This window comes from Pelodiscus sinensis, chromosome 2 (genome assembly GCF_049634645.1).
Source record: "Pelodiscus sinensis isolate JC-2024 chromosome 2, ASM4963464v1, whole genome shotgun sequence".
NCBI classification, from domain to species: Eukaryota; Metazoa; Chordata; order Testudines; family Trionychidae; genus Pelodiscus; species Pelodiscus sinensis.
Genome location: NC_134712.1, coordinates 50,321,991 through 50,334,551, shown reverse-complemented (window position 1 = coordinate 50,334,551; position 12,561 = coordinate 50,321,991). Strand labels below are relative to the sequence as shown.

The following is a 12,561-nucleotide window of genomic DNA, read 5'->3' as shown; positions in this document are numbered from 1 at the left end:
TTCAGGTATGTTCCCCCAAAAGAGTTGGAATATTGAAAGCATTTTGTGACTTTTGAAATATGCAAAACTTTCCTCATAAAGTTATCTGATAACATTGTAACTTACTAGCTTCTCCCCTTCTAAGTGTCTCTGTGAATAATAGACCAAAACCGGGTGTCTTGTGAGAAGGAGGAAATAAATAAGTAACTCTGTATAGGTTTGGTGTATATAACTCTCATATTGGATAAAATGTTTTATAGTCGGACAGAAAACACAGTATAGTGCTTGCACCAGAAGACCTTTTCCACCATTTCTTCCTTTGGCTGCAGCTTATTACATTTACTCTTATTTCAACTATCCCCATGTTGACGGGGTGTATGTCACCTCAGAAAGGGATACATACGGAATGTTTCTAGACAACAAATGACTGCTTATTGGAGCACCTTTTCTTAGAACTCATAGAGTGAGAGTCCTAGGTAGAGCATAGAATCTCCAAAGGATGAATGTAGCTTTCAGAAGTTATTGAAAGTCATATATACCATTGCTTCAACTAGGAATGTAAAATTTCGATTAACTGACTAATCAAATAGTCGATGCAATTTGCAGTCGATAGGGTGCCTCCACCTTTGAAGCATAGTATCAGCCCTAGGTCTGTTGCTACACTTCAAAGGAAAGTGCTGCAGAGAGCACAGGGCCAGTGGTGCTGCACGCTGCGTGAAACCTGGGGTCTAGCCCCTGGCTCCACACAGTGCCACCGCTTTGAAGCACCCCCTCTTCTCCCCTCTCCCTGCTGCCTCTGGGAGGGGAGCGACTAGTTGACTAGTTCACATCCCTAGCTTCAACATGGTATATAAAATATTTTTCTGTATGTTGAAACAGAAAAAATATACCACTTCAAGGTAACTGGACAAATGCTGATTTTTAAATGGCAAATACTTTTTATGTAATATGTTAAGGTAAATTGCTAAGAAAGAGTTAGTTACAAATAGTGACACATTGCAAAAATATACAAGAAATGAATATGACTTATTGAGGGAATATTTTGAAATAATAAAAGCAATTTTCTGACAATAATTGTTCTCAAAGATGCTGTTTTAATTTTTAATATTTAATTTTTTAAAAATGTAAGACTACTTAGACAAAAGAATTAATGGTTGAGTGGCTAAAGTTTGATATCAAAAGAAAAAGAACACTGGTCCTTTTTCCTGAAGTGCGTAGCATTTCTATCTTCTGTTGGATTCGGATTGATGTAGGAGTGCACAGCACCTCTGGAAACCAAGACACTTTAAAAAAATTATGTAGCTGTCTAACATTAAATAGGCCAGTTTGGAAAAATCTGGTGCTAATAATTAGAACAGCAAACATGCTTGAATGACCACCATGCCTTATATCAACAAAGAGGATGTGACCTAGAAGAGAATTACTGACATGGAGAGTATGAACATTTTTGGAGTTCTACTGATGACTAATTTTTGAACCACACATGTACCCTTATAGAATCATCGAAACTAGGACTGGAAGGGACCTCGAGAGGTCATTGAGTCCAGTCCCCTCCCCTCATGGCAGGACCCAGTACTGTCTAGATCATCCTTGATGGACATTTATCTAACCTACTCTTAAATATCTCCAGAGATGGAGATTCCACAACCATCCACAACTTATTCCAGTGTTTGACCACCCTGACAGTTAGGAACTTTTTCCTAATGTCCAACCTAAACCTCCCTTGCTGCAGTTTAAACCCATTGCTTCTTGTTCTGTACTCAGAGGCCAGGAAGAACAATTTTTCTCCCTCCCCCTTATGATACCCTTTTAGATACCTGAAAACCGCTATCATGTCCCCTCTCAATCGTCTCTTTTCCAAACTAAACAAGTCCAATTCTTTCAGTCTTCCTCTCTAGACCTTTGATCATTCTTGTTGCTCTTCTCTGGACCTTCTCCAGTTTCTCCACATCTTTCTTGAAATGTGGTGCCCAGAACTGGAAGCAATACTCCAACTGAAGCCTAATCAGAGTAGAGCGGAAGAATGACTTCTTGTGTCTAGCTTACAGCACACCCTTGTAGTTATAATGATCAACTTTTCTTACTGGAGAGCTTCTTTTGTGATCTTAGTATCTAGACAAACTCTACCAGTATACTTGTTTTTATTGTCCTAATATGAATAGTCCAACCATATGCAGAAATGTGTCTGTGTCCACTTAAGCTACCCAAACTAATAATGTAATTTGAAGAATTTGTGGTGGAGAAAGTGGACTCTATAAATTCTACTCTTAGCATGCTAGCTGTAGTCAAGGTCGTCTAATCATTTATAATCCCCCTGTTTTCAGTTGCTTAAAACTTTGCCAAAGTTTATCCATTTGGGCTGAAATGTTCCATTGTAGTTTTCTACCTCAGGCTGCATTTCTTGTTCAATTTCAGTCAAAATTGTTCTTCTACTTCAGTGAATGAGATTAGAGAAAATTACATTTTACCCTTTAAAAATAATTGGCAAACTTTTATTAGAAAAACTCCACTCCCTCCATGATTTGGAAAAGAAACTGAAAATTTGATTGGGGGGGGGGGGGGGGAGCTTTGTGACAGTGAAGTGCTTTTGAACATCCCTGTAAAAAAAAAAAAAAATCTGCCCAAGTTACAAGCTTTTGACAAAAATCAGTTTGCAGATGCTTGTGTAAAAGCAAAAATCTGATTCCACTTGGATTGGGAGTTGTGAGGTGGAGGGCAGAATAGAACTGGTTGGAAGGGAGGCTGAGACTGGGCGCTGTGTGTAGGAAGACTGGAGCTGGTTGAGGTTGAGTAAGGAGAATTAGAGCTTGGAGGGGAGAGGAGTACTGGTACTAGCTGAGCAAGATCACTGGGAGCCATTGAGGAAAATATCTGGGACTCAGGAGGTGATTGAGGTGGGGTGGACGGTAACATTGAGATTGGATGATGCACTGGGTAGAAAAGTGGGTCTGGCCGGGCAAGAAGAAGAAATAGTTCTGGGGGAATTGGGAAAGAAGAGACAAAACTGACAAGGAGCTTGATTGTGGGGAGGGAAAACTTAGAACTGGCTGGATAAAAACAGTTGGAAAAATAGCCAGGGAGTGGGTAGCCAGGGAGTCATTAATCATGTGATCAAATATTTTTTTTCCCACAGGACTCTAAACTCAAGTTCACAGGACATATCTGCTCTGTGGATTAATCAGGGTTGCAGAAAGTTAGTTCAAGGACGTTGTGGTCTGTAGAATGCTGAGGAAGTGGAAGATGCATACTGTTTGTAGTACTGGGGCAGGCCCCAAACTAAAGGCCTACCCCCTCAGCGAAAGTGGAGAACTGCTAGACTCAGACTTCAGCTGATTTTTGGGGACAGCAGATGAAAGAAACAGGATTTGGAGTGAGGTCAAAGATTAAATGAGAGAGCCGGCCTCTGGGGGGGAAGACCGAGAGAACCCTGGGCAATGCCCTCTGCTCCTCAGAGACTTTCAGATGAAGGTGCATAGTGAATGAGACAAGGGCTAGCAGGATGAGAAAGGGGGATCATATCATTGAGAAAGCTGAATGTAGCTGGAGATCAAGGATTGCATCTTTGCATCTGCCACAGAGTTCCCATATCATCCTTGGCAAGTAACTTAAGCCAGAATTGTGTGTGAGTTTTCTGGGTGCCTGACTTCTTCACAAACTGGGTCTTGATTTAAAAAAGTGCTGAGCAGTCATTGGTGCAAGTGAAGTCCATTGGTACTGTGCTTTGAACAGTCAGTTCCTAGATGTTTCAAATTGGGCATCCAAAATTAGGGGATATTGTTTATCTTCATGCCTATGTGCATCAGTTCCCTATGAGTAAATGGGGCTAATAATTCCTTGTCATCCTAGAGGTGTGTAATGGAAATATATTCTTTAATGTTTGTGAAGCACTCATACTATAGTGATGAGTTCTGTAGACAAGCCCATGAAGAAATTAATAATTCTGTATTCAGAGCTGGATTTGAATAGTGTGCAATAGTGAGGCCTATGGTCACATATTGAATGATAAATAGTTGTTCATAAATTTATTACTCATGCACTGCATCTGGCAGAGATCCTGTGGAAAAACAAATATGTGATAATGTAATTAAAAACTGTATAATACTGCATAGGCACAAGGAGGCTAAATTAAGGTTGCCCAGGCAAACTATTCTGGCATTTCCAAAATATTGAAAGCTTGACTTTGCAACCTTAATAGTGTACTTGGAGCTAACTTTTTGTCTGTAATTGTGGTTGGCTTTTTTTATTAAACAATGCTTTTATAAAGTAATCCTTACAATGCTGTTGGTAAGTAGGTAGTAAACAGTGCTTACAGACAGTAGTACTAAACAAAGTTTGCAATCAGCTGATGTCACAATTCAATCTGTGAGCTGGGGCTTTGGGCCAAATTTCTCCCTGGCCTCAGTGGGTGGTTATCAGACCAATTCCCTAACTTTAGCATTTTCACAGTAGTGTTCAGCGCAGTGGGTCCAAATCACAGAGTTCAGGAATCTTAATCTGCCCTTGGTTATTACTGATGAAGGTACCTTTTAAAATAAAAGCTTATGCTATGCTCTTGATACCAGGGCTGCTCAGGGAGAACACCCTAGGTAAACCTGCTCAGGGATAGCATGGCTTGTCAGTGCTCTAATGTTCCTCTGCTTCTTCAAAGGGAGCAACTGTCTGGAGATAAGACTGGGACAGGGCAATCCTTTAACTGGGTATCTTCATCCAACTTCCCGTTTTCTGTGGGAATTCTTAAGAGAGTTTCTGCCTCTATGTTGTTGCATTATTAAACTGAGTCATTTGACAAACCATAAAAGATGAGGTCTGCTTCCCTGTTGGGTAAAAGTTATCCCCTTGTCACCTTGCTTAAGAGGAAGAGGCTGGACCAAGAGGGTATCATCGTCCTTCACAATCTGCCTAAAAACTCTGCCATCCTTTCAAAGCCACCAGACAGTTGCTTTTGGTTCTTCTAGAAAGCCCTAAGAGAACCATAAAATCACTTTTAGCCTGGCAGTTAGTGTGATGCAGAATGAAAAGTTGGGAGCAAGAGTGAAATACTTTACCACCATTAGCTAAAGGGGTTGTAGTATTATCATAGCTGATTGAGGTCCTGGCACTTGATAGTCCTCAAACCTTGAAAATCTTTCTGTAGCTCTTCACTCCCTCTTTGGTGGGTTAATGAGGTTCTGCTGTTCTTACAAAATATTGGCAATGTTGTACCTGGACAGTTTATTGAAACTTTTTACTTCATTGAATATCTACTCTCTTCCAGAGGCAGCACCATGAAAACTCGAATATCAACTCCTCCAAATATGGCAAAAAACACAGCCACAGGTGCTTTAGTAAACAAAAGGAAAATCTATAATGCAGACAGCTACTCAAGCAGGTAGTTTTTAACTCTGTAATCTTGTAAGTAAATAGACATTTTAGGGGAATATCTCTGTACAAGAAATGATGGGAAGGGTGATGCACAAACTGTTATGGGAACCTCTTAATTCAATATTCTTAGTATGCTTTGTAAATTTAGCATATTTGTGTTATAGCTTAGTGTAAAAGTAAAACTTCACCTATCCAAGTGTGTAAGGTTCAGCATTTCTTGTGAAAAGGTTATGAGAGAATAGGATGATTCTTTCAAACTAAATGTAAGGTTTATTTAAATCAATTATTGATAACTGAAGAAGAGAAAATATGGAGTTTGTAGTTCTAATTCCACACGATCTGAGATGTTTTAGTGGTTGTGATTTTCTGAGGTTCTCAACGCCATATATTTCCTTAGATGTTAACTGGAGTTGTGCGTGCTTGGAGCCTCTGAAAATTAGGCAGGATATGTGTCTTTAAAAAATCACAGTGCTATTTCTTTTGCTGTATACCTGCATTCTTTTAAAGATATATTTAGCATTACTTTTCAACAAAATCTTTGGGGGATCAGTGATAGAATTTCTAGTTAGAATAACTAATGACACAAATGTGTTTTTCCTGCTTCTAAGATTCTGGTGTTTTCTTTAATTTTTTAGTTTTACTAAAAATGTTTTACTTTTAATTTCAAAGTTGGTAGCATGTTGGAAAGGGTGTACAAAATGTTATTTCAAGTAGTCTGGCTGATTGTCCCCGTCATACCAAAATTAGTCACTTCTTAAAAAAATAGTAATTCTTTGCAAAGGGTTAGAATGGATACTTATTCCAGGCTACACTGTATTAAATTATACTATGAACATTTGTTATCTGATTTTTCAGGTCTGATGGTAAAATTGGGTATGATAGTGGAGACTATTCATCCTCAGTTAATGGAGGAAGTACAAAAAGCAGTGATGAAAATTCACCTGTACAGTTATCAAAATTTTGCCATGAATGTGGAACCAGGTACCCTGTGGAATGGGCAAAATTCTGCTGTGAATGTGGAATTCGAAGAATGGTTGTTTGAATGCATTCTTAAAAGCTAACAAAACAAAAAGGAAGAAATGTAGCGCTTCGGTTGCCTATCACAGCATGAAATGCTAGAGCACTACTTCCAGTTATAGTTCGTGCTGCAAATACGCTGAAATACCATGTTTTAGTAACTGAGTGCAATCCCTTTGGTTACATAATTATTTATATATAAATATATATACTGTATATAAAAGTAACAGGTATCTAAAACTGTGCCATTCAAGGACACTCTAATCTCCGGAAAATATTTTAAGCTGAAATAGACATGTGTTTGGTAATTTAGCAAATAGAAATGGATCACTTTGTATAATACTAGGATGTAAAATATTCTAGCTATGAAACACTTGGGCTAAAAAAAATGCTTCTGAGAAGGAATCACATATACTTACTGGACACTTACTTAGAAACTGTATTTTAAGGAAGTATGAAAACTGCACGAGCAGCTCTTAACAACTTTCTAATTAAAATTTTAAAAGATTGTCTTTGGTTAAAGAGATTAAATATACTATTCTAAAGAGATTCCATGGCTATTTACTGGGTGTGCTTCTAAAAGATTTGTTAAAGCAAATGAACTAAAGTGCTATGTGAACATATTGTTCACTTATGCAAAGAAAAATTGGATTTCTGTATATCTCCCAACATCACCTTTTCAGATAAGAACCAGTGAAGTTTTACATATCGAAGCTAGCAATATTGAACCAGGCATTTAAAAAAAAAAACAAAAACATGTTTTTGATAATATCATACTTTCCTTTCCATAATTGTCCTTGAGTCTTATCCAACAGCTCCACTCCCAAAGATGTCTACAAGTTCCTACTCCTCCACTTCTTTTATAAAAGGAAAGATGAAATAATTTACTCCATAAATAAGCTTTTATTAGATATGTGTTGAGATTTTCATAAATGTTTTCTAATAGAACTTGTGGATAGCTTTATAGGATGATTATCATAGAGGATGAAAATAAATTGTACATTAATTTTTAAAACAGCCCTTATAATGTATGTACCTGATATTGTAGGTTTTGATAGAAGTCATCACATCCTTTATTCTTATCCCTGTACAATAGGCACAGCCATGTATATATTGTGGCACAATTATACTTCATGGGATAATATGTGAATATTGAATTATTTTGTCTACAGTTACTGCATTCTCCTGGGCTGTGTACTTCAGCCACTGAAGTTAATAGCAGAACTCTCATTGACTTCACATTGACTTAACTTTAAAATTTGTAACATGGCAAATAGGGCATGTTTGAAGGGCAGTTTAAATAACCAGGCTGAGTTTCTTAATCTGTGTCTAAATTTAAATGTTTTTGTTATGTGACATTTGTTTAAAGTATTTGTTTTTCCCTGGGAAATCAAACATGAAAATCTAATTTTGCCTTTCCCAAATTAATTGTGCTATATCTAGCCCAAAATAGTTACTTTTAATTCATTGCTGCCACTATTATAGCATGAGTATGATTTATGTTCCGGTGGTATATTGAAGCTTTCTGCCACATATGGTATAACACTGCTGTATTTTCAATTCATGTTCTTCAGAGGTACTAGTCATATTTTGGAGACTACAGATAATGGGGCCAACAACAAATGAAATGTTTGATATTCATTATGTACATACTCATCTCTGATTTTTGTGGATCTCTTTAGGGACTTAATTAATTCTGTCATTTTGTGGGCCCAGACTATTATAGATATTCTGTGATGATCAGTTCAGTGGTACTGAATTGTTATGTAATTTTTCTGAGAAATTAAGTGCTTCTAGGAATTGCCCCTTTATATGGTGTATTGACATTTTATGCTAATTCTAAAATAAAGCCACTGAGCTGCCCGTGTTTAGTGTGTAAGAGTGAATAACTGTTACATGTGGTGATGTTAAATAGGTAGACTTGATGGATTTTAACAAAATTTGGATGCTAAAAATAAAGATGTATAGCATTTTACTTTTGGCAGTTTGATATATACACATGGGAATTACAGTTCTGCATTCCTTGTGGGGACAAACCCCAATGGAAAATCTTCCCTAGAATCATATTAATGTCTGTTGTCCTTTTGTGAGCCATCTACTCTCGTGTGAATTTCACCTCACTGAAGTTGTTGGCAGTGCCCAGAGGATATAAGAATGGGACAAATATGGATTCATCCAAGAGAGACTGAAGGTTCTGGAGACCCACTATCTGATCTCTTTAGTTTCTGTTCTTGTATTTGTTGGCAAATAAAACGTTATTTTAAAAAATAAACAAATGATAGCAGCCCATAACTCGTGAGCCAACTGCTAATTACAACGTGTGCCTATAGTATAAAGGGAAAGTTTAGCAAGGAAACAGATTAGTTTCATGATTCTGAGGATTTTATTGTGAATAATGGGAGAAGTGAAGGAACTATCTACAAAATTACAAAAAACCTTTAAAGTCTGTCCTTTTGAAACCATACATTCTTTTCCAATTCAATGCATACAATATATGGATTTATGGTAACTGCTTTTTGAGCTGTTGCAAAATGCAGTGCTTGTAAGTCAGGTTTCAGAAAATTCTCGGGAAGTTAAGCACCATTTTTTCCTTTTAATTGATATTTGTGTGTATTCTAAATTTAATTTAGCATTACAGCTCAGTAAATTTGAACCTAGATAACTATTGACAAAATGTAACACTTCCTAACATGCATGTTTGAATAAAGACATTGAAAAAGATATTAATAAAGACATGGAAAACTCTAGCATAAGATTTGGTTATCCAGTTTGTTGCTGCATACTGAGGCTATAGTCCATGTGTTTATATTTATCAAAATTGTTTTATTAAGTAATATTACAGATTTTTGAAGTATCTATTGCTATGTAGAAAGGACTGCATTGCACACTGTAGCAGCACAGACTGCTGCCTTTCCAACCAAATGATTGTTAGCAAACAAAAATGCAATAGTTTTCATAATACTCATTAAAGAAGCTGTTTAAACAGAATATGAAACATGTAACAAGGAATGTGGTTAAATACAATATAAAAAGCAAGAAATAAGCCTGGTGGTTGAAGAGAGATTAGTGAAGGTCTTGGAGGCTTAGTGTATATCTCTCCAAATATATGTGTATGCATATGTCCTGCTTGAACTCAAAAAAGTCATTATCCAAAATTTAATGTAGCTAAGTTAATAATTTTTAATTAAAATGGAGAGAGGACTAGAGGAGGATTATGCACCCTAAAACTGCTGAATAACAATATGCACAGGCTGTATATTTAAAACATCTCCAAATAATTCTGTTGTAACTCCATGGGTACATGTATTACTTTCGCCTTTATAACTTTGATGACTTTTACTGTCTACCATATATATTGTGCTCTTGTAAAGGTTCTCTCATTCTGTAGGAGGGCATCAGTGGAAGGATTTCTCCATGAACATCCAGCTCTGAGGTGTAGGTTTATGGTACGTTCCTGCATGAAGATGCTGCCATGCCATTCTTCCTTGTCCTGAAGATGTTGAGTGCTGCCTCTTTTGAGAGTTTAGATTATGGATGTTAAAATCTATTTAAGTAACTGTGTAACTGCTGAAAATGTCAGCGGTTAGAGGGTGTGGGGCGGCTCCGCAGGAGCCAGTGTGCACAGGGAGTCAGCTTTTTAAGCTGACTTTCTGCACATACTGGCTCCTGCCTGCCCTCCCCCACCCCCCACCCCCCTTTGTTGCTGCCTCTTCTACAGAGGCAGTAGTGCGGGGTGGCAGGTGGCTGCCTGGGAACCAGTGTGTACTGGGAGCCTGTGTGTAACTGAAGGCTCATTGGTTAATCGTGTACACAGTTACACTGCCACATTCCTAGTTTAGACTCTCAGCACCTAGTACTAGGGCCATTAGAAAATCATTTCTGTGCCAGAGAAAGCAGGTATCAATCAGACTTAGTGTCTTATCTGCCCATCTGCCTCTCTATTTCCGTTTACTTTATCAACTCCTTGTTCTAGCTTACATTTATCATTACAAATGAACCTTTCAGGCAGATATTTTGAAAGGGATTTGGATTCCCCAGTACATTTCCTTGGGTGGCTTTGAAAAAATCTGAGTCTTCAAGATTTGTTGCCCAGTAATAAGGCCCAGCATAGTGTTCGGAGCTCTCCATGGTGCTCTGGTACTGAATCTGCTCCTTCAGTACATCTAGTAATCAGTCATGCATTGCATAAGCTACAGGGAAGGGAAGAGAGTTTTGACTCAAAATGCATTTCAGCAACAGCCCCAACGTTAGAACCTCATGGAGAGTCTGTTACTGAAAAGAAGCAGCTCAGTGCTGACGGGGGCAGGGAGGAATAGGTAAAGACAACTTTGATCATGATGGAGATAGAAAAACAGAATCTCTCTGTAGTAGCTTAAATGCTTCCTGCTTGCATCCCTCATGACTAGTCTACTGAATACAAAATCAAATAATGTTGACTGAATGCTACAAAAATCCCCTAGAAATTATAGTTATCAGTCACATTTGAGTCTGTATTGTATGAGGAATAAAACACTCCTGGTAGAAGCTCCTGGTTTTGCTAAACAGTAAAACTTAAATAGGAACAATGTTTTGAGCTTGTAACTGAGAGTCAGCATTGAAAATGAATGTACTTTAAATGGCAGTTTAGGAAATTGAGTGGATTTTCTTTGCCTGCCCCAAAAAAGAATTGCTTGCCTGGGGCGAGTGAGTAGAATTTTTCAAGACTCATTTATCATTAATCTTGGGGTATGTATCTCTTAAATTCAAAACATAATGGAGTACAGAATTCTATTGCATTTCAATAAGCATAGCTGATTCCAAACTAAATTAGCCTATGGTACGTTGGTTTTTTTTTTAATTATAAGATAAATCATGGACTTACGTTAGCCCTATCTTTATATAGTAATAAATTATTAGCAGTGGTTTGTAAATTAGCACTCATTTAGCTCCTTGGTATTTTCTTCCTAGATGTACATTGCACAATGTGAGGGTTGACTAGTAAATATTTCCAGATGAAAAATTAGTTTACTTGTTTATTGTTTATAAATATTAAAGTGCAAACCTGTTACCATGCTTATGGACACTAAATAGAACAACATGTCACAAGAAATTGAAAAATTTAGATTTTCCCTTTACAAATATGAACAGTCTTCATTTGATATATATTAATTCAAAAGAAAATTATTTTCCCTCATGTAAGTAATAGCCTTTGAGACTTAATCAGATGAGTTTTGAAGTTTCATTCAATTCAAAATGACTAATGTAAATGTAGTTATAGAATAAGAGCAGTCTGTGCACCATTTCTGGTATGGGCTTTTGGCAGAAGTAGTGCGTGATTTGCAAATGGTGAAAAATCCAGTAGGTACTTTTTGTCTCCAATGCCACTCCACACTGCTGCCTCTGAATCAGTCCTCTTTCAGGCACTGGCCCTGGCTGTGGGGTGTGTGTGTGTGTGTGTGTTTCATATGTGTGTCTTCATAAGCCAAAGTACCCATTTATGTATTTTATGCCAATGTTTCACCTGTTTTATATAAATGGTTCGTTAATGTATCTGATATTATTAGATATCATTATTGTGTCTGTCATTGTTTCTGCCTGGCACTTGAATTCAATGAGTATTCTCAACTTTATCACTATTAACAGTCTGTTTTCTGTTAAATAGTTTGAATTTTTTGATCACTTATATGCTGTTTGAATTCTAAAGTGTCAATTTGCAAATGTACTTTGTAAATAGCTCACGCAATGCAATTTTTCCAATTATTACCAATAAAGCAGTTATGCCAGATAAAACACTCTTGTATGCTTCTGTATTGTCAAGTGTTAGTTGTCTAAAAAAGTAGCCTAGTGTAGTTTAATACTGTGTGTTTGAATCATATAAGTCATTTGAATTTCTAGGGTATAAAGGAAATACTTATACATGGGCCACATAATGTCTGCTTCTGATATTTGGGCCATCCATTGTCTTCTCTAATGAGCTGAGAGATAGCTAAAATACTGCAAGTAAAACTTTCAAAAGCATATCAGTGAATTTCATTGAGAGCTAGGCTCCCACATGTCACAGTCCACTTTCAAAATAGGACTTAAAAGCCCTTAAGTGATTTAGGAGCTTGAAAATTGTATCCTGAATTTTAATTAGCATTTATACAACTCTTGGAAGATACGAAGTTTGGTCTGAGAAGAATTACCATTATCATGTTTCTACTACTGAGTATGATCAGTTTATAA

General features: G+C 37.1%; 1 protein-coding gene across 4 annotated transcripts in view; it reads left to right on the top strand.

The window, feature by feature from the left end:
- The window catches only part of ZC2HC1A (zinc finger C2HC-type containing 1A), a 49,842-nt gene extending 37,716 nt beyond the window's left edge, over positions 1–12,126 (top strand). For all 4 annotated transcript variants that reach the window (XM_075920485.1, XM_075920483.1, XM_075920484.1 and 1 more), the window contains 2 exons: positions 5,234–5,347; positions 6,196–12,126. In XM_075920485.1, the coding sequence (XP_075776600.1) occupies positions 5,234–5,347; positions 6,196–6,382 (301 nt within the window). In that variant the 3' untranslated portion in view covers positions 6,383–12,126. The remainder of the gene's footprint in view (positions 1–5,233; positions 5,348–6,195) is intronic.
- The last annotated feature ends 435 nt before the right edge of the window (positions 12,127–12,561 follow it).